Source organism: Nicotiana attenuata, chromosome 2, assembly GCF_001879085.1.
Source record: "Nicotiana attenuata strain UT chromosome 2, NIATTr2, whole genome shotgun sequence".
NCBI lineage: Eukaryota > Viridiplantae > Streptophyta > Magnoliopsida > Solanales > Solanaceae > Nicotiana > Nicotiana attenuata.
In genome coordinates this window covers 52,278,813-52,301,324 of record NC_031990.1, presented here as the reverse complement: position 1 = coordinate 52,301,324, position 22,512 = coordinate 52,278,813, and the positions used below count along the sequence as shown (strand labels likewise).

General features: G+C 40.1%; 1 protein-coding gene across 1 annotated transcript in view; it reads left to right on the top strand.

The window, feature by feature from the left end:
- The window catches only part of LOC109222981, a 13,494-nt gene continuing 5,955 nt past the window's right edge, over positions 14,974–22,512 (top strand). Inside the window, exons 1-2 of the mRNA XM_019387259.1 lie at positions 14,974–15,184; positions 16,569–16,705. Coding sequence (XP_019242804.1) covers positions 15,019–15,184; positions 16,569–16,705 — 303 coding nt within the window. The 5' untranslated portion in view covers positions 14,974–15,018. The remainder of the gene's footprint in view (positions 15,185–16,568; positions 16,706–22,512) is intronic.

The window sequence follows — 22,512 nt, the reverse complement described above, 5'->3', positions numbered from 1 at the left end:
CCGTGCCCCGGCTGCAGGTCGTCATGTTAGGGGTTATATGAGTCACCCCGTTCATTCAGCTCTTCCAGCAGCCAGTGGTATTCCAGCTCCACCTAGGCCTCAGGAGCCTTATTATCCACCTCCAGTATCCAGTGCGCCTCCTGCACGGGGTGCTTCGTGTGGTCAGTCCAGCAGACTTGGACCAAGCCAATCACAGCCGCCACGTCCTCCCAGAGTTTGTTTTGAGTGTGGTGACACACGCCATATGGTAAGGGATTGTCCCAGACTTAGGAGGGGTACACCTCTACAGACTTCTCAGCCACAGCATGCCCCGTAGAGTTCTCAGGCTATGATCACAGCACCAGTTGCTACCCCACCTGCCCAGCCAGCTAGAGGTGGAGGTCGGGGAGGTAGAGGTCTCCCTCGAGGGGGAGGCCAGGCCAGATACTATGCTTTTCCTGCCCGTACAGAGGCTGTCGCCTCTGATTCTGTCATCACAGGTACTATCTTGGTCTATCACAGAGATGCATCGGTTCTATTCGATCCAGGCTACACTTATTCTTATGTGTCTTCTTATTTTGCTCCGCATTTGGGTGTATCTCCGGATTCTTTGAGTTCCCTTGTTTATGTTTCTACTCCTATGGGAGATTCTCTTGTTGTGGACTGCATTTATTGGTCGTGTTTGGTTGCTCTTAGTGGTTTTGAGACCAGAGCCGATTTATTGTTTCTTAGCATGGTTGATTTTGATATTATCTTGGGCGAAGACTGGTTGTCGCCCATTATGCTATCCTTGATTGTCACGCCAAAACCGTGACGCTAGCTATGCCAGGTGTACCGCGTGTTGAGTGGAGGGGTGCTTTAGATCACACTCCCAGTAGAGTTATCTCTTTCCTTGAGGCTCAGCGTATGGTTGAGAAGGGGTGTGACGCGTATCTAGCATATGTGAGAGATGTCAGTATTGATACCCCTTCAGTTGATTCAGTCCCAGTAGTACGGGATTTTTCTGATGTGTTTCCAGCTGACCTTCCGGGCATGTCGCCCGATAGAGATATTGATTTTGGCATTGATCTGCTGTCGGGCACTCAGCCCATTTCTATTCCTCCGTACCGTATGGCTCCTCTTGAGTTGAAGGAGTTGAAGGAATAGTTGCAGGAATTACTTGATAGGGGTTTCATTCGGCCCAGTGTATCGCCTTGGGGTGCTCCTATCTTATTTGTGAAGAAGAAGGATGGTTCTATGCGTATGTGTATTGAATATCGCCAGTTGAACAAGGTTACAATGAAGAAACGTTATCCTTTGCCCCGTATTGATGACCTGTTTGATTAGTTACAGGGTGCTTGTGTATTTTCTAAGATTGACTTGCGTTCAGTCTATCACCAGTTGAAGATTTAGGAGCCAGATATCCCGAAGACTGCCTTCAGGACTCGGTATGGTCATTACGAGTTCCTTGTTATATCATTTAGGCTGACTAATGCCCCAGTAGCCTTCATGCATCTGATGCACAGTGTATTCCGGCCATATCTTGACTCATTCGTGATTGTCTTTATTGATGACATTCTGCTATATTCACGGAGTCGGGAAGATCATGAGCAGCACCTGAGGACAGTGCTCCAGACTTTGAGAGAAAAGAAACTATATGCTAAGTTCTCGAAATGTGAGTTTTGGTTGGATTCCGTGGCATTCTTGGGTCACGTGCTCTCGAGTGAGGGTATCCAGGTGGATCCAAAGAAGGTAGAGGCAGTGCAGAGTTGGCCCAGACCATCCTCAGCTATAGAGATCCGCATTTTTCCCGGCTTGGCAGGTTATTACCGTCGATTTGTTCAGGGGTTTTCATCTATTGCAGCAACTATGACCAGGCTAACCCAGAAGGGTGCTCCGTTCTAATGGACGGAAGAGTGCGAGGACAGCTTTTAGAAGCTCAAGACAGCTTTGACTACAGCCCAATTTTGATATTTCCTACCGGTTCGGGGTCGTATACTGTCTATTGTGATGCCTCGAGGGTTGGCCTTGGAGCGGTATTGATGCAGGACGGTAGGGTGATTGCGTACGCGTCCAGACAGTTGAAGATACATGAGAAAAATTATCCTTTCCATGATCTTGAGTTAGCTGCTATTTTTCATGCCTTAAATATCTGGCGTCATTATATGTACAGTGTGCCTTGTGAGATTTATAGTGATCACCGGAGTTTGCAGCATCTGTTCAAGCAGAAGGACCTTAATTTGCGCCAGAGGAGGTGGTTAGAATTGCTGAAGGACTATGATATCACTATTTTGTATCACCCGAAAAAGGCCAATATGGTGGCCGATGCTTTGAGCCTCCGAACAGAGAGTTTGGGGAGTTTGGCTTATTTACCAGCAGCAGAGAGGCCCATGGCGATGGATGATCAGGCCTTAGCCAGCCAGTTTGTGAGGTTGGACCTTTCGGAGCCCAGTCGCGTTTTAGCTTGCGTGGTCTCTCGATCTTCCTTGTTTGATCGTATCCGGGAGCGTCAGTTTGATGACCCTCATTTGCTTGTCCTCAAGGACAAGGTGTTGCATGGCGATGCTCGAGATGTGACTATTGGTGATGATGGAATATTGAGGATGCAGGGTCGAGTTTGTGTAACCAATGTTGATGGGCTTCAGGAGTTGATTCTAGAGGAGGCACATAGTTCGCGGTATTCCATTCATCCGGGTGCCGCGAAGATGTATCAGGATTTAAGACAGCACTACTGGTGGAGGCGGATGAAGAAAGGTATAGTTGGGTTTGTAGCTCGGTGCCTTAATTGTCAGCAGGTGAAGTATAAGCACCAGAGACCGGGTGGATTGCTTCAGCAGATAGAGATTCCGGAGTGGAAGTGGGAGCGGATCACCATGTACTTCGTATCTGGGCTCCCACGGATTTTGAGGAAGTTCGATGCCATTTGGGTTATTATGGATCGGCTGACCAAGTCCGCGCATTTCATTCCCGTGTGTGCTACCTATTCTTCGGAGCGGTTGGCGGAGATTTACATTCGGGAGATCGTTCGTCTGCATGGTATTCCAGTTTCCATCATTTCAGATAGAGGTACTAAGTTCACATCACGGTTCTGGAGAGCCGTACAGCCTGAGTTAGGTACTCGGGTGGAGTTGAGCACAGCATTTCACCCTCAGACGGACGGACAGTCCGAGTGCACTATTCAGATTCTTGAGGATATGCTCCGTGCGTGTGTGATTGAATTTGGAGGGTCTTGGGATCAGTTCTTGTCATTGGCGGAGTTTGCCTACAACAACGGCTATCAGTCTAGAATTCAGATGGCGCCATATGAGGCTTTATATGGTAGGCGGTGCAGATCCCCGGTGGGTTGGTTTGAGCCGGGTGAGGCTAGATTATTGGGCACAGACCTGGTTCTGGATGCTTTGGAGAAGGTCAAGGTGATTCAGGATAGACTCCATACAGCCTAGTCCAGACAGAAGAGTTACGCAGACCAGAAGGTTTGTGACGTTTCCTACATAGTTGGAGAGCGGGTTCTACTTCGGGTTTCGCCTATAAAGGGCGTTATGAGATTTGGGAAGAAAGGGAAGCTAAGTCCGAGGTTTATTGGCCCTTTTGAGATATTGAGGCGTGTTGGGGGAGTTGCTTATAAGCTTGTCTTACCTCCCAGCCTGGAAGGAGTTCATCCGGTATTCCATGTTTCGATGCTCCGGAGGTATCACGGTGAGCCGTCGCACGTGTTGGATTTCAGTTCAGTCCAGTTGGACAATGATCTATCTTATGTTGAGGAGCCAGTGGCGATATTGGACAGGCAGATTCGAAAGCTGAGGTCAAAGAACATTGCATCTGTGAAGGTTCAGTGGCGGGGACAGCCGGTCGAGAAGCCGGCTTGGGAGACCGAGCAGGATATGCGCAGCCGTTACCCTCATCTTTTCACTACTTCAGGTATGTCTCTATGCTCGTTCGAGGACGAACGAATGTTTTAAGTGTGGGAGGATGTAACGACCCGGCCGATCGTTTTAAGAATTTACGCCATGATCCCCTATTAACTGCTTTCCCCGTGTTTGTTTCTGCTATTGTGAGTTACCGGGAGGAATTATTTGGAGTTTTGGGACACTTAGTCCCTAAATGAGAGCTTAAGTTTTGGAAATTTGACCGTAGTCGGAATAGTGTGAAGACGGTCTCAGAATGGAATTCTGATGGTTCCGTTAGCTCCGTTGGGTGATTTCTGGCTTAGGAGCGTGTTCGGATTGTGTTTTGGAGGTCCGTAGCTAATTTAGGCTTGAAATGCCGGAAGTTGAATTTTTGAAGTTTCGGTTCGATAGTGAGATTTTGATCCGAGGGTCGGAATGGAATTTTGGGAGTTGGAGTAGCTCTATAGTGTTGAATGTGAAGTGTGTGCAAAATTTCAGGTCATTCGGACGAGGTTTGATAGACTTTTTGATCGAAAGCGTATTTTGAGAGTTTTTGAAGTTCTTAGGCTTGAATCTGATGCTAATTGGTTGATCCCATGTTGTTTTAGGTGTTTGGAAGATTTGGATAAGTTTGGATGGTGGTATATGACTTGTTTGTGCTTTTGGTGGAGGTCTCGGGGGCCTCGGGATGATTTTGGATGGTTAACGGGAAGTTGCAAACTTGGAGTTTGCAGCTGAGGTTCGTTGGGCTGCTGTCATAACCGCATCTGCGGTTGAGAGGCCGCAGATGCGGAATTTAGCCGCAGAAGCGGCCAACTGAGGAAAAGCAAAGAGCCGCAGGTGCGGAAGGGTTCACGCACCTGCGTCACCGCAGATGCGGTGAGTAAGTCGCAGGTGTGGATTTTGGGACTTTAATGAGTTTCGCATATGCGGTCGTTTTTCCACTGAAGCGGGACAGCAGGTGCGGTCCTTTGACTACAGAAGCGGAATTGCTGGACAGAAAATAGGGATTTCAAGGGTTTAGTTTCAAAACTTGGAAAAATCAAATTGGAGCTTGGGAGAGGGCGATTTTGGGAGGAAGTTGAAGAGGAAATCATTGGGTAACAATTCTTTATCCCTTTCTAGTTGTATTCCATTAATCTATTGCTAGTTTTGTCATATAATTTCAGATTGGAGGTGGAAATTGGGAAAAAAATTGGAAGAAAGTTCTTAGACCTAGAATTCGAATTTTGATAGGGAATTTGACTTTGGATTTGGATAATTTGGTATGCACGAACTCGTGAGAGTACGAGGATTCTGAAAATATAAATTTTACCCGATTTCAAGACGTGGGCCCGAGAGGCGTTTTGGTCATTTTACCTAATTTCGCGTATTAGCTTAGAATTTATTTGTAGAACAGTTACTTGAAGTATTATTTACATTTTGCAATTGAATTGAATAGATTTGGGCCATTTGGAGTCGAATACTCGTGGTAAGAACGTGGTTTCGGGTTGATTTGGAGCCGGTTCGAGGTAAGTGGCTTGTCTAACCTTGTGTGGGGGAAACTCCCCTTAGGATTTGGTATTATTGATGTTTGAAATGCCTTGTACGTAAGGTAACGAGTGCGTACTTGTGCTAATTGTTGAAAAATCCGGTTTCCATTAAGTACTTAAAAATTGTGTTTTCCTTTCCTGTTATACTACTTGCAAGTTAAGCATGTTGTTAGCTTAGGGAAGCATGTCTAATTGATTTAACTGTTTATTTGTTCTACTACCCTATTTGAATTATGTGCAGCATGCTAGGTTAGAAATACCTGCTTTACCTTGGTGTGAAAATTGACTGAATTGAGTATTCTTCTTGCTGCTGTTGTGTATTTACTTTGGGACTATGGGATGGTATCCCGGGAGCTCCCCCTGTATGTTTACTTTGGGACTATGGATTTGTATTCCGGGAGATCCCCCTGCACTTTTACATTGGAACTACGGGATTGCACCCGGTGGATTCCCCCAGTATTGAGTATTTATATTTGGGACTACGGATGTGGTATTCCGGTAGATCCCCGTGCATTTATGAGTTGGACTACGGGACTGCACCCGGGAGATCCACTGGATATTTATATTTGGGGACTACAGGACGGTATCCTAGGAGATCCCCCGGTTATTACCTCTGCGTTGAGCAGTATTTGTTTTTCCGTGATTACTTGGTTTCTGTTAAAGTTTCTGTTGTTCTTCTATCATGTGTTACCTTTTGCTGTTGCACTTAAGTATACTGTCTCATTCTACACTGCTATTATATCTTGTATTTCCTTTAACCTCAGTAGGGCCCTGACCTCCCTCGTCACTACCCGACCGAGGTTAGGCTTGGCACTTACTGAGTACCGCTGTGGTGTACTCATGCCCTTCCTGTGCATGTTTTTCATGTGCAGATCTAGGTACTGCGACTCAGACTTATCAAGATTGAGGCGAGGGGTTTGTAGAGACTCCGAAGTATATCTGCCGCGTCCACAGACCGAAGAGTCCCTTTCTACTCTTCCCTCAAGAACTAGCCCTTCTGTATTTCCTCTCTTTGTTAGATATTCTGGAGTTAGATACTTGTAGACATCCAAAGGCTTGTGATCATGAGATTCTGGGTTTTGGGTAATGTTATTAGTTTGAGAATTGATATTGTGTATGCCGAGCGGCATTTCAAACACTATTTTATTTTACTATTTCGGTTTTTCAGTTATTTCTTTTGTAAATGTTGTTATTTTCCGCATTGTTAGGCTTACCTAGTCGTAGAGAAAAGAAGCCGTCACGATGGTTCACGGAGGGCGAACCGAGGTCGTGACAGGTAGAGTTGAGCACAGCATTTCACCCCCAGACGGACGGACAGTCCGAGCGCACTATTCAGATTCTTGAGGATATGCCTCGTGCGTGTGTGATGGAGTTTGGAGGTTCTTGGGATCAGTTCTTGACACTGGCTGAGTTTGCTTACAACAACAGCTATTAGCCCAGCATTCAGATGGCACCGTATAAGGCCTTGTATGGTAGGCGGTGTAGGTCCCCGGTGGGTTGGTTCGAGCCGGACGAGGCTGGATTATTAGGCACGGACTTGGTACAGGATGCTTTGGAGAAAGTAAAGGTGATTCGGGATAGACTCCGTACAGCCCAGTCCAGACAAAAGAGTTATGCGGACCGGAAGGTTCGTGATGTTTCTTATATGATTGGGAGCGGGTCTTGCTGCGGGTTTCGCCTATGAAGGGCGTTATGAGATTTGGGAAGAAAGGGAAATTGAGTCCGAGGTTTATTGGCCCTTTTGAGATATTGCGGCGTGTTGGGGAGGTTGCTTATGAGCTTGCCTTACCTCCCAGCTTGGCAGGAGTTCATCCGGTATTTCATGTTTCGATGCTCCGGAGGTATCATGGTGATCCGTCGCACGTGTTGGATTTCAGTTCAGTCCAGTTGGACAAGGATCTATCTTATGTTGAGGAGCCAGTGGCGATATTGTACATGCAGGTTTGAAAGTTGAGGTCAAAGAACATTGCATCAGTGAAGATTCAGTGGCGGGGTCAGCCGGTCGAGGAGGCCACTTGGGAGACCGAGCAGGATATGCCCAGCTGTTACCCTCATCTTTTCACTACTTCAGGTATGTCTTTATGCTCGTTCGAGAACGAATGAATGTTTTAAGAGGGGGGGATGTAACGACCCGTCCGGTCGTTTTAAGAATTAACGCCCCGATTCCCTATTAACTGCCTTCCCCGTGTTTGTTTCTGCTATTGTGAGTTGCCGGGAGGATTTATTTGGATTTTCGGAGAGTTTTGGGACACTTAGTCCCTAAATAAGAGTTTAAGTTTTAGAATTTGGACCGTAGTCAGAGCTGTGTGAAGACGGCCCCCGAATGAATTCCGTCGGTTCTGTTAGATCCGTTAGGTGATTTCAGGCTTAGGGGCGTGTTCGGATTGTGTTTTGGGGGTTCGTAGCTTAATTAGGCTTGAAATGTCGAAAGTTGAATTTTTGAAGTTTCCGGTTTGATAGTGAGATTTTGATCTAGGGGTCAGAAAGGAATTTCGGAAGTTGGAGTAGGTCCGTTGTGTCTTTGGGGACGTGTGTGAAAAATTTCAGGTAATTCGGACGAGGTTTGATAGACTTTTTGATCGAAAGCGGAAAATTGAAGTTTTGGAAATCTTTAGGCTTGGATTGGAGAGTGAATTGTGGTTTTAGCGTTGTTTGATGTGATTCGAGGGTTGGATAAGTTCGTATGATGTTTTAGGATTGGTTGGCATGTTTGATTGAGGTCCCGGGGGCCTCGGGTGAGTTTCGGGTGCTTAACGGAAGTGAATTAGACTTAGGGAAAAATCTGAAGGTTGCTGAAGTTTGCTGAGGTCTGTCATAACTGCACCTGCGGTTGGGGGACCGCAGGTGCGGCGCCGCAGAAGCGGCTGGGTGATCGCAGAAGCGGAATTGGCCAGGCTCTAGGAAATCCGGAGGTGCGATTGTTGGAGCGCACCTACGGGACCGCAGGTGCGGTAGGTCGAGCGTAGGTGCGGATTTTGTGTTTTAAGTGATTCTCCGCAGGTGCGCACCTGGGACGGCAGGTGCGGGGAAATGGCCGCAGGTGCGAAAATCCTGGGCCAGAACCTATATAAAGGTTCAGTCGCGAAATTTCCCATTTCTTCACCATTTTTATTCGCATTTTTGAGCTTTTTGGAGGATTTTTAGAGAGGATTCAAGAGAGCTTCAGGGAGGTAAGGTTTTGGAACCCAAACTCGTTATCACTGCATTTTTTACTGGTTTAGGCAAGAACTACATGAGAAATAAGGGTTAAATTTGGGGGTTTAGGGCTTGTAATTGGAGACCAAAAAACTAGGGATTTGAGGGGTCATTTGTGGATGGATTTTGGTATTTTTGGTATGAATGAACTCGTGAGAGTTTGAGGATTCCGAATTTGTAAATTTTACCCGATTCCGAGACGTGGGCCCAGGGGCGTTTTGGTCATTTTTCCTAATTTCGCGTATTAGCTTAGAATTTATTAGTTGAATTAGTTACTTGAAGTGTTATTTACATTATGCAATTACTTTGAATGGATTTGGGCCATTTGGAGTCGGATACTCGTGGCAAGAACGTGGTATAGATTTGATTGAGCTGGTTCGAGGTAAGTGGCTTGTCTAACCTTGTGTGGGGGAACTCCCCTTAGGATTTGGCATTGTTGATATATGAAATGCCTTGTACGTGAGGTGACGAGTGCGTACATGTGCTAATTGTTGAAAATCCAGTTTTCATTAAGTAACTATTACTGTGTATTTTTTTCCCTGTTTTTACTAATTGCCATTTAAGCCTACTGTTAGCCTAGGAAAGCATGTCTAACTGATTCAATTGCTTTACTTGCTCAAACTGCCTTATTTGAATTCTATGCAGCATGCTAGGTTAGAAATACCTGTTTTACCTAGGTATAAATTAGATTGAATTGAAGATTCTTCGTGTTGCTGCTGTGTGTTTATTTTGGAACTACGGGCAATATCCCGGGAGATCCCTCCCCCCCCCCCCCTTGCCTATTTTATTTGGGACTACGGATGTGGTATTTCGGGAGATCCCCCTGCACTTTTACATTAGAACTACGGGATTGCACCCGGTAGATTCCCCCAGTACTGAGTATTTACATTTGAAACTACGGATGTGGTATTCCGGGAGATCCCATGCGCATTATGAGTTGGACTACGGGACGACACCCGAGAAATCCACTGGACATTTATATTTGGGACAGCAGGACGGTATCCTGGGAGATCCCCGGTTGTTATCTCTGCGTTGGTTGTATACCTTCTGTGATTGTTTGCCTTTGTTGTAATTGTTGTTTCTCTTATTATCTGTATTTCTTTACTACTGCTCATCTTCCTTATATATTATTGTATATGATCGGTAGGGCCCTGACCTTCCTCGTCACTACTCGATCGAGGTTAGGCTTGCACTTACTGGGTACCGCTGTTTTGTACTCATGCCCTTTCCTGCACATGTTTTTGCGTGTGCAGATCCAGGTATTTCCACTCAGTCTTATCACCCTTGAGGTGAGGCACTTTCTATAGAGACTTCGAGGTATAGCTGCCGCGTCCGCAGACCGAGGAGTCCCTTTCCATTCTCTGTAGTAGTATAGACCTTCTGTATCTTCGTTGTTGCTAGACATTTCTGGAGTTAGAGCATTTTATATACTCTTAGCTTGTGATTCATGAGGTTCCGAATTTTGGGAGTGTTAGGTTGAAATTCTTGGATTGTTATATGCAGGGCGGCATCTTAAACACTGTTATACTTTGTTATTTCGATTTTTATTAGTTTCTTTTCCACAATTATTTCTTTTCCGCATTTGTTAGGCTTACCTAATCGTAGAGACTAGGTGTCGTCACGACTGTTCACGGAGGGCGAACTTGGGTCGTGACAAAAGCGTTGCTGCCCAATGAATGACGGGTATCTCCTAGCTGCTGCCTTGCTTGGCTAAATGCGCTCTCTGATGCGACTGTTGAAATCGGCACATTTAGCACGTCTCGAGCCATGGCCGAAAGAACAATAAATTTATTTGAGTTGCTCTTCCACCAACCTAGCGGTAGAAAATTCTTTGTGAAGGACTCTGGTGACTTTTGCAAGTAGAATTGGAGTTCATCCATATTCCTGCTACTGGTTTGTTGATGCTCTCCTAGTGTAGACCAAATCAAATAATCTTGAAAACCATCATCATCATCCAAATATGTTCCAGATGTTGAAGTATTAGTTGAAGGAATATTTGCATCTACAACCGAAAGCATCAACAATGTTAGCATAATAATTATATAAAGTTTGTAAATGATTGTGTAGATCAGAAATACAAGTGTCAATATCAGGAGTTTCAGTTGGTCCAATATCCATATAAGTATATAAAGCACTGATTAATTGGCAACACTTTATCATTTTGATAGTAGGATTTAAAATAGCACCAAGTAGGTAAATATGGAGAATTGGGTAGAAGTATTTTTTAAACTTATCTAGCATAGATTCAACAACAGAAGTATATCATTCTTTCTTCTTCAAATTATGTAGTAAAAAAGAAATTTCAGCAATATGAACTAAACCATTTACAATAGTAGGATAATAAGCTCCAGAAAACTCGAGTGTAGCCACATAAAATTTTTGTAAAAATTGTACAAAATCTTCAATGACATCCCAAGTTCTAGATGCTAACAAACGGTTAGGATCGGTACAGTGAAAATTAGCAACTTCTGTTATAGGCATTCTATATTTATGACAACAACTTAAGAATAAATAAGTATAATTACACCTAGTAACTATTTCTTCAGGCATGAGTCTTGGTTTTAGTCCATAGTGTACATATTTTTCCTTAAATGCATTTAATCTAGCACTTCTATTATTTCCTTGAATTACACCAACAGCTCTCCTAACTAAAGTGATTTCATCTCTAAATAATTCAAGGCCACTCTTCACAATCAAGTTATAAATATGACATGCACATCTAACATGAATATTTCAGGAAGTGGTGGGTGTAGATGCAATTTTAATATTGTAGTAGCAGCATTGTTGTTATAAGCATTATCAAATGACATACACAAAACTTTTTCTGCAAGATTATAAAATATAGAAACTTTATGGATAATATTACTTACAAATGCACCAGTATGACTTTGATCTTCATCATATTAAAAATCAATAATACATTTTTGCATACAAAAATTATCATCTATCCAATGGCATGTAATAGTCAAATAATCACTTCCATTTACAGCATGACCAATATTAGAAGTAAGAGAAACTCTACAAGAAAGACTTGCGAACAAATAACGTATATATGTCTGATTGTCCAAAAAGCCTAAAGATATCAACTCTACAAGTACTTCTAGGAATAACTTTAAACAAAGGGTTATAAATTCATTGAATATAAGTAACAAGATACGGTGAAGAAGCAAAACTAAAAGGTAAACAACCTAAAACAATCATTTTAGCTAATTCTTCCCGATCTTTCTTAATATCATATTTACCCATTAACCCCCCAGTACTCGGGTTAAGTTTTTGTTGCCCAGATTGCTCATCTACTCCCCAATCAAGAGGGTGGAGCTCTTCCATATGCCTACGAAGTTGACCCGTTCCCCCTCCCTTACCGGGCTCATATTTATAAATTTCATTACAAATTTTACATTTTACATAATTTTTTTGATCTTCTAGTCTGTCAAAAAAATTTCAACACTTACTTCTTTATCTTCGATTCTTCTTAATAGGGAGGGGAGGCTTACTTGTTCCACCCCTAATATTTTGAGTTTGACTAGCATTACAAGGTGTAGGTGGTGGTGTTTCAAGATAATCGGGTGATTGAATATCATCTAAAATATCATCTAAATCATCATTTATACCATAATTTTCTTGCATTCGCTCATAATCTACATTTAAATTTTCAGGTGATCTTTCAGAAATATGTGCAAAGCTACTAGAAGAACCAACACCACCTCTTGATCTTTTGGAAGTTTTCTTACTACCACTACCACCTATACTAGTGCACGCTTTTTTGGCTGCTCTAAGTAAATCCATTATGTAAATTAAATTAAGAAATTAAATTAATAATTTTAAATAATAAAATAAGTGTACGCTAAATAAGAGAAAGAGATAGAACGAGTGTACCAGGATTCCGGATGCCGCACTAATTTTGATATCAAAAATCAAACTTCAATTAATAGACCGAAACTTGATAGTTGATACTTGATAGTACTTGATACCACACTTCACTTGAATACTTGATATTTGATAATAATAATTTTGTAATGGCTAAACTAAATAATTGATGAAACTTGAAATAATAAGTAATTGAGAATTTAAGAACAATAATCAATAATATCAAGAGAGAATTGAGAGTGAATTGTGAGAAAAAATGAAGAAGAAGGGGGGCTATTTATAGGTTTTAAAAGGTTAAAATTGTAATTTTTTAATTATTAGGGGTGGGAGGGCTATATTTTTAATGGGGGAGGCCGAAATGGCCATTTGTGCAAAATATGGTCGTTCCCCTACGGTCATTTCTAAATTTGACCATTGGCAACGGTCCAAAAAATTAAAAAAAAAAATTGTAACGGATACCGGGCTGAACCAGGCTGCAGCCCTTTAACAACCCGTTAACGGGTTAGCGGGCTTAGCGGGTTCCGGTGCACCGGTATCCAAAATGTGTTCGTCTAAAATCCGCCCCCGCCCAACCCGTCCTAGCCCGCACCTAAAAGCTACAGTAATGGGCTAACCCGGGCTGAAGCGGGTTAAAAACGGGTCAGCCCGGCCCGATTAACAGGTTACACTGCAAATGTTAAGGACATAATGTCCTTAACTTGTATTTGCACCTTCTGTTGTTAAACTTTAGGACCTCGTGTCCTTAACTTCATATGTGCAGTGTAAATATTAAGGACATGGTGTGCTTAACTTTATGTATCCAGTGTAAATGTTAAAGACAATGTCCTTAACTTTATGAGTGTTGTGTAAATATCAAGGACATGGTGTCCTTAACTTCATAAATATTGTGTAAATATTAAGGACAAAGAGCGTTGTATTTGCACCTTTCGTTATTAAACTTTAGGACACCATGTCCTTGACTTCATATATGCAGTGTGAATGTTAAGGACATGGCGTCCTTAACTTCATATGTGCATTGTAAATATTAAGGACACCATGTCCTTAATATTTATACAGCACTCATGAAGAAAGGGTAAAAATATCTTTTCGTATTAATTTTAATAGAGTAGTGGCTATATTTGCTCAGCGTTTAAAATATTGGATAAAAACTAAATACTATATTAAAGTGGCTATCCCACGCCATTTCTACTGAGACACAAACCATATTAAGAGCATGTTTGGATTGGCTTGTTTTAAGTGCTTTTAAGCCAAAATAGCTTTTAAGTCATTTTGTAGTGTTTGGATAAAGTAAGAAAATGCTTTTAAGCACTTATTTTTAAGCTAAAATGATAAAAACAAGCCAAAAGCTAAAAGCTAGAATTCCTAACTTATAGCCTAAAAGCTATTTTGGCTTAAAAGTCACTTGAAACAAGCCCATCCAAACGGGCTCATAAGCCCAAATGCGATTTAAATATTATATTTCTTTTAATGATATAATTTAATATTCATAAAGTAATTATATTATATTTGAAATCTCAAGCTTCAATAATAATTTTTCTCCTTTAAACACCATATATAGTCAAACATGTTCACATAAGGACCTTGGACCAAAAAAATGATTAAGATAGCCTACAACTGCCCCCATAAAGCCTTAGAGAGAGAAGCTCCAGCTTCTCTCTAACCTATCCCTTTGTGTGGAGCAAAAGTTCATTCATTCTTGTAAACTCCGCCACTAGCGAGATGGCTAGTTCATCAACATCCCAACATCATAATACACCAATTCCTCCGAAACCACCAGATGATAGCAATAATACAGACGATTCTTTTTTAATAGATCCTAGCCCAACCTTCAAAGATAAGCTACTGGCTAGTGAACATGTGAACTACATTTCTTTCCAATCCACAGGGAATCTATTCTCACCAATGGAAATTCAGGAGCGAAACAATTGCAATGATGGAAAAGAGGCACTAAATGAAAATCTTCAGATCCATCTATCAAAGGAAGATATGCATAGAATGTATTACCCTTGGAGATTTTCAGTAATCATCAAACTTCAAGGTAAGAGAATACTCCATCATTATCTAAGGAAAAAAAATTCAAGAGTTATGGAGGACCACGGAAAATTTTTCTCTAATAGATCTTGGTGCTGACTATTACATCGTTAAGTTTAACAAGGAGAAAAATATGATTACAACTTTGCAAAATGGGCCTTGGTTTGTAAACGGCCACTTCCTTTCAATCCATAAATGGGAGCCAAATTTTGTGGTTTCAGAAGTAAAACAATCGCTCACTACAGTTTGGATTCGTTTACCTCAACTTCCAACTGAATTTTATGATGGAATTATCTTACAAAAAATTGGAAATAAAGTTGGGAGGTTGTTAAAAATAGATGCTTGTACTAGCCACTTTGAGGGGGCAATATGCTAGATTATGTGTCGAAATTCCTCTTGATTATCCAGTTAAGCCATACATTTTTATTGGTTCGCACAAGCAACACATCTTATATGAAGGGGATAACTTTTTATGCAAAAGATGTGGAAGGTTAGGCCATTCATCCCTATAGTGGTCCTATGTTGTCTTGTCTTCTCCACAAGAAACTATGTTACATGCCAATTCTCAACAAATAACTACCAAAACAAATGGTGAAGAATGGCAAACGGTGGTATTCTCAAGGAGAAAGAAAATTTCTCAGAAAACAAGGGCTGAGCAAATCGGTGAATCACCTGCCACGGGTATTAATGTCAGGATTTTTGATGCATCAACAGGTAATTATCTCAATACCCAAAAACTAAAATATAAAAGCAGAGATTCACCATTAGAGCTGGACACAGACAAAAGAAAATCTCTCTTAGTTTCTGAAACTATTATTCCTCCTGCAGTCAAGCCTCTCCATGGGAAAAATAAATTTTTATTATTAGAAAATCAGCCCATGGTTTATGAAAATACCACTAATAAAAAAACCACTATTCAAGATTATCATGACCAATGCATGGACAACCTTGAGGTGGACTCCCTAGAGCCCAACGTGGATATCTCTAAGAGTGCCACCACAATTACTAGCTAACCTATTACTAGTCTTAAAACCTCTGCCAATAATAAAAAAAAACTCAAAAACAAGAATTCTCTATTCCCCCCTCTACCAACAACGAAACTTATGTTACCAATATTATTACTAATTTAAATAATTCAAATAACATTACTACTTCTAATCAATCTAAAAGCTCCTCGCACTTGTCCTCTGAAAATATATTTGATAAGCAAATGGCAGATGCTCGTATCCGCGTGTCCTCTACCGAATCCATGGAACTTTCCAATCCTACTATTACTTTCAATGAAAAAATCCCTGAAAGCTCTTGTGACCATAAGTCACAATCGTTGGCCATTGAAATACATTTAAGTAGCCAAATGGCTAAAGCTAAAGAGCAAAATCCACAAGGCTCATCCTTGCAAGATCCTACCAAATACAACATGCATACTGTGCAACTAGACTCTATTGCAATTGATTTGCCTATCCTTTCTCCGGATTCTCTTACTTCCCCACTTGAACTTCCCATTAAAATTTCAACTATTGAGAATAATTCCAAAAATACCATTTTTCTTGAAAAAGAGATGCAAACTAATCTAAGTTTCGGACAATCTTCATCCACTCACACCCCTTTCAATGGACACCAATCCTCCTCACAATGCTCAAGAACTAGGAGGAGAAAAAATAACAGTGGGGAAGGAAGGATTTCTTCCACCGGGCAGGGAATCGAGGGAAAAATTCTCAAGCCTAAACACAAACCTAGATGGGGTAAAAGTATATCTCTTTACGGAGATGCGAGAGAAGAGGCATGTGCTCAACTGCCCTCTAGCACTATACTAGTGCTCGATGGATATTAGGCCACCCCACAGTGGGCACAGAGCCATGATTCTAGTTCTATCTCTAGGAAGGAACCCTGTCTTTCTGGGAGGGGTGAGCGAGAATGGGGACCCAGCAAACTTGAGCCTACACCAATCCATGAACCGTCTAACTAACTTCATCATCTGGAATATAAGGAGAGAAATAATGACAACTTTAGGAAAAATTTTAAGGAAATGATAGACACTCACAGGCCGTGCATGTGACCTTATTAGAAACTAAAATGATAAATCATGAACAAATGCTAGATGATTTTGGCTTCTTGGAGATGATAGAAGTGCCAGCAGAAGGCCAGTCAGGTGGCATGGTAGTTATGTGGAATCATGAAGTGGTCACTGTCCAGAACTTCATCCGTAGGAACCAAGAGATTCATGCGATTATTGAGGTACTTCATATACGTAAAATTTTGTTATTCTCTTCTATTTATGCTAGTACTAACTACCAATATAGAAACATTATGTGGGAAAATCTAAAAAATATTTATAAAAATTATAAAGGCCCAAAGATGGTTAGTGGAGATTTTAATGATATTTTGGGGTCAAATAAAAAATTTGGGGGGAGACTTACTAACAACGATAGGGCAGATTTCTTATGGTCAAAAATTAATAAGTGTAACCTAATGGACATGGGCTATAAAGGTTGTAAATATACGTGGTCTAACCATAGACATAGAAATAAAGGCCTTATTATGGAAAGATTAGACAAAATACTAGGAAAGGAAGAATGGTCTGAGTTATTTCTAAATTGTTCTATTATACATCTGCCAAAAACTTATTCAGACCACAACCCTATTTTAATTGATCTAATTCCCAGAAAAAGACAAGGCCATATACAACCATTCCGACTAGAAACCTATTGGTGTAGACATCCAGATTTCCAAACACTTGTTAAAAAAAATTGGCATGGTACTGACTACTATAGTGCCAGAAAAAAATTTATAGACAGTGTTAAACCTTGGAAAGACAAGACGTTTGGTGATATAGTGGGGAAAAAAAGGAAAATATTAGCAAGGCTCCAAGGAATTCAAAATTCTATGAACTATACCCATAGTATTTTCCTTCAATCTTTAGAAAGCAATCTTAAGAAAGACTACAATGACATCCTTAAGATAGAAAAGGACTACTGGAAGATTAGATCCAGAATTATGTGGCTTAATGAAGGGGATGCAAATACCAAATTTTTTCATATATCTGCCTCAAATAGAAGAAGAAATAAAATTACCTTCTTTAAAGATGATGCTGGTAACTGAATTAATGATCATCATTTAATCATGTCTCACGTGTTTAGTTTCTTTAGTAACATTTTCACCACCTCCCGCTCATCTACTAGTTGGATTGATATGAGGGAAAAACATTCTAGTCATCCTAAAATAAACCTTAATTCACTAGACAACCCTCTTTTAGACGGTGAAATCAAGAGGGCTATTTTCTCCTTCAAACCTTTTAAAGCGTCGAGGCCGGATGGCCTTCACCCCTTTTTCTTTCAAAGATATTGGAACATCATAGGACAATCCGTCATGAATCTTTATCATGATATTTTCAATAAGCAAGAAATCCCTAGAGATATAAATAGAGCATATCTTTGCCTTATCCCAAAAATGCTCAATGCTAATAATATTATGAATTTTAGACCAATTGGCCTTTGTAATACTATTTACAAAACTATCACTAAGATTCTTGCAAGCCGTCTCACACCCTACTTAGAGAAAATTATTAGTCCTTTCAAGCCAGTTTTATGAAAATAGAAGAGCCTCTGACAACGCAATCATCATTCAGGAATTAATTTCCAATCTAAAAAGATTAAAAGGAAAACAAGGCCATATGATCTTAAAAATTGATCGTGAAAAGGCTTTCGATCGATTAGAATGGTCCTTCGTCTGCCGCACTCTAAGATTCTTTAACTTCTCTCCTAAATTCTCTAAACTCTTGCTAAGCTATATTTCAACCAGCTCCATAGCAATTCTTGTAAATGGCTTCACCACAAAAAATTTTGAGCCGAGTAGAGGGATAAGACAAGGTGATCCTGTATCACCTTATATTTTCATCCTATGTTTAGAAATGTTATCTAGGTATTTGATCACCAAGTTGATATTTGTAACTGGGACCCTATTACTATAGGGAGAAGAAGCCCCAGTTTTTCTCATCTTTTTTTCGCAGAAGACTTGACATTAATGGCCAAAGCAAATAGCAAATCTTGTCAAAATATTAAAACAAGCCTTGATTATTTTTGCAAACTCTCAGGACAAAGCATAAATGCGACTAAATCAAAAAAAAAAATTTCAAAGAACTGCTCATCACACATTATAATGAAATTACGATAACTTAGGTATATAAAAAATTGAGACATTTGGTACCTACTTGGGCTTTCCTATATTAATGAAGAATCCTAAACCAGCGGATTATCAATTCATAGTTGACAAAATAAGAACAAGACTTGCCTCATGGAAAATGAGATTTATGAATATAGCAGGGAGAACTACCCTAGCCCAATCATGCCTAAACTCCATACCAAACCACTACATGCAATATACCCTTCTACCAAAAAAGACTCTTAATAACATTGATAAAATCCAGAGGGATTTCATATGGGGTACGACGGTAGAAAAGAAAAAAAATTCACCTTGTTAAGTGGTCTAATGTTTGCCAACCTAAATCAAACGGAGGTTTAGGTATTAATAATGCTAATGCAAAAAATTTGTGCAACTTAGCTAACCTAGTATGGAGATTACTCACAAATGTCACAACTCCATGGGCAAGGCTTATTATTACCTTATATGGGGTGAATACCTCAAAATTTAATCACTACTTCATTTGGAAGGGCATCTTAAAGGGGTGGGAGTTATGTTCTAAAGGGATTACATGGTCACCGCACTACCAATCAAATATGAACATATGGAACACAAGTTGGATCCCAAATATAAAAAATCTCAAAAATGCGATTGAAGGCCCACTTTCGATCAGTGATTACTCCCTAAAAATTAGGGATATGTACATTGATCATAAATAGGATTGTTGGTATTACTGTATTCAAAATCAGAAAATCAGAAAATCAGAGAAGAAAACAAACGTTAGTTCAATAAAGTAAATCCTAAAATAATTCTAGCCCACTGAATGCACAGTGTGTCCTTAAGGAATTTAATCCCCTCACTGTTTCCCAGGGTATACGGATTAATTTCTCCCAGGATAGAACGGAATAACTATTCTGTGATAGCGGCACTTCAAATAACAAAACTTCAGCGAACTCAACAAACAGAGCAAATCACACATGACACTTATGTTTATTTAGAAAATAATACAACAATGTAGAAAAGAGAAAGAAGATTTCAGATTTTCCATGTCTTAAAAAATGAGGCCAAGCCTCTAAATTTATAGACAATGAAAGGGTGAGATGAAGAGGTGCAATCTAAGAGGTGCCTCTTCCATTTTCTATTCACACCCCTTAATAAAAATGCAACAATCCCCCACATGAATGGGGAATGGACATTTGTGAAAAAACATGCATGAAAATACTGTGTGATTCGCAAGTAAGGATTAATCGCATCTGGATAAGTAGGTTTCCCTTTGAACTTTCCGTAGTGAACTTATGTCGGATATACTCGGTCAATCGGTAGATTTGATATCTTTGAACCGTCGAGCTTTGGTGTATACCTAGACAATCATAAGTCACACAATCAATCCTTAACCGTCTTTGGTTCTCACGGTTGTGTTCGTTTCAGCCATGAACACCGCCTGGTTTCATGAGTGCTTAGAGAATGGGCCTTTACTTTCATTCCCCTTAAAGCGGCTTACACTTCACACTCACATAGGTGATTTCTGAACGTGTAATCCTATAGACACACTATCTGATCATATCCTGTCAGACTTAGCAAATCATTAAAAAGCTTTAAGCTTTATTGGCTCATCAAAAAGCCTTAATGCTTTACCTTGATTTCTGAACATTGTCTTCATCACGAGAATGGGTTGAGCTATTTGACAATGTTGAACCGTCATTACTAACATTGTTTGATCTCTTTGAACCTAGCTCTTGGGATCTCTAGTCTGCTAGGTAGAGTTACCGCCATGATGACTTGTCCTAGGCCTTAGCCCCATTCCCTTCGATGATATTTCAACTGCCTCTCTAGAAAGACCTTATGTAAGTGGATCCGACACGTAATATCTTGACTTTACATAGTTAACCGTGATAACACCACTAGAGAGTAGTTGTCTAACGGTATTATGTCTCCGTCGAATGTGACAAGATTTTTCGTTATACATATCGCTCCTTGCCCTGCCTATTGTCGTTTGACTATCACAATGTATACATATAGGTGCCAAAGGTTTGGACCAAAATGGAATATCTTCAAAGAAATTCCGGAGCCATCTAGCTTCTTCACCGGCCTTGTCTAAGGCTATAAACTCAGCCTCCACTGTAGAGCAGTCAATGCACATTTGTTTGGACGATTTCCAAGACATCGCTCCTCCATCGACTGTTTAGAATCGGTTGAACCGGTGTCTAATTTGCATCACTATACCCCTCTATTATCGCGGGATATTTATTATAGTGCAAAGCATAATTTGGAGTATATTTCAAATACTTCAAAACTCGTTTCATTGTCATGAAAGTTCAATGCAAACTTTCTTATGTCGTAGAATAATACGTCTCGACTTTCGATTGCATATCAGATTATTGACTAGACTTAATGTAGCAATAATATATTATAACAACAGCAAGAATGATTGGCATCAGTTGTGTCACAACCTTTTAATATGTAACACATTTTGCAATCACTCCGCCATTTTCAAGCATTTGTATGTTATTTATTCATATGTCTATATGATATGCAAATTATAACACCTTCATTTATGAAACAAATCCAACTTCCAATGGATTTTGGTCATGCTCATCGGTTGGTTCACCTCATTATAGACCAACGTATTAATACGTTCGTTTATGAACGATCATGTTTGTACAAGACATATAAACACACTTTTCATGAAAAGTCACAGCCTTCCGGGTGACACACTTTCATAAAAGAGCTAAATATTATAAATGTTCAAGAAAGAACAAATCATTTCTGGAAAGGCACGTAAACAACTTTCGAATTTGTAGTTTCATCACTAGTCATCACTAAGACCGAGCAAGTAATGAATTCACCGACTACCATATCAATATCCTTAAGGATTCTTGGGGTTCAAAGAATCATATCATCTAGTTCTTCTAAATAATATAGACATCACATCTAACATTAGCTTTTGTTATGCCTAAATGCCCGCACATTTCACATGTTCATGTGCTATAATCCATATATAACCAAACAATGACTACATAATTTAGAGTATTCTTAATGTAAATACACTAGTTTGAAACCATTTGACAACATTTTCTAGTCAAATTTCGCATGCCATTGTTTGGATGCTTGTTTTAGTCCATAAAGTGACTTAACAAGTCGACACACTTTTTTTTTCCAGGAACCACGAACCATTCGGGTTGTTCCATATAAATTTCTTCCTTCAAATATCCATTTAAGAAGGTTGACTTGACGTCCATCTGATGGATTTCAAGGCCATACAGGGCAGCTAACGCTATTACCATCCGAATAGATGTAATTCTCGTTACCGGTGAGCATGTGTCAAAGTAATCAACACATTCTCGTTGTCTTAATCCTTAATTTATCTTGCCTTATATTTGTCAATAGTACCATCTCTTGAAAATCCATTTGGAACCCAAAGGTTTATTTCCTGGAGGAAGATCAACTAATTCCCAAGTATGATTACTTAATATGGATTCTATCTGACTATTGACTGCCTCTTTCCAATATTGTGCTTCCGAGGAAGACAATGTTTCTTTAAACGTTTGAGTCTCATTTTCCAACAAGTATGTTAGAAAATCCGGTCTAAATGAAGTAGTTATCCTTTGACGTTTACTACGTCTTGGAATTTTCTAATTCAACGTACTTTCTTTTGCTTCTTCCCGAGTTCGCTTAGATATTTTACTAGAGAACTCACATTCTTTTTTATACGGATAAATATTCTTAAAGAATTCAGAATTATCTAATTCGATAACCGTATTAATATGAATGTCGGAATTTTCTGATTTATGAATCAGAAAACGATATGCCTTACTATATGTTGCATATCTTATGAAAACGGAATCAATGGTTTTCGATCCGATTTTTATCCTTTTGGGTTTTAAAACTTGCACTTTACCCAAATA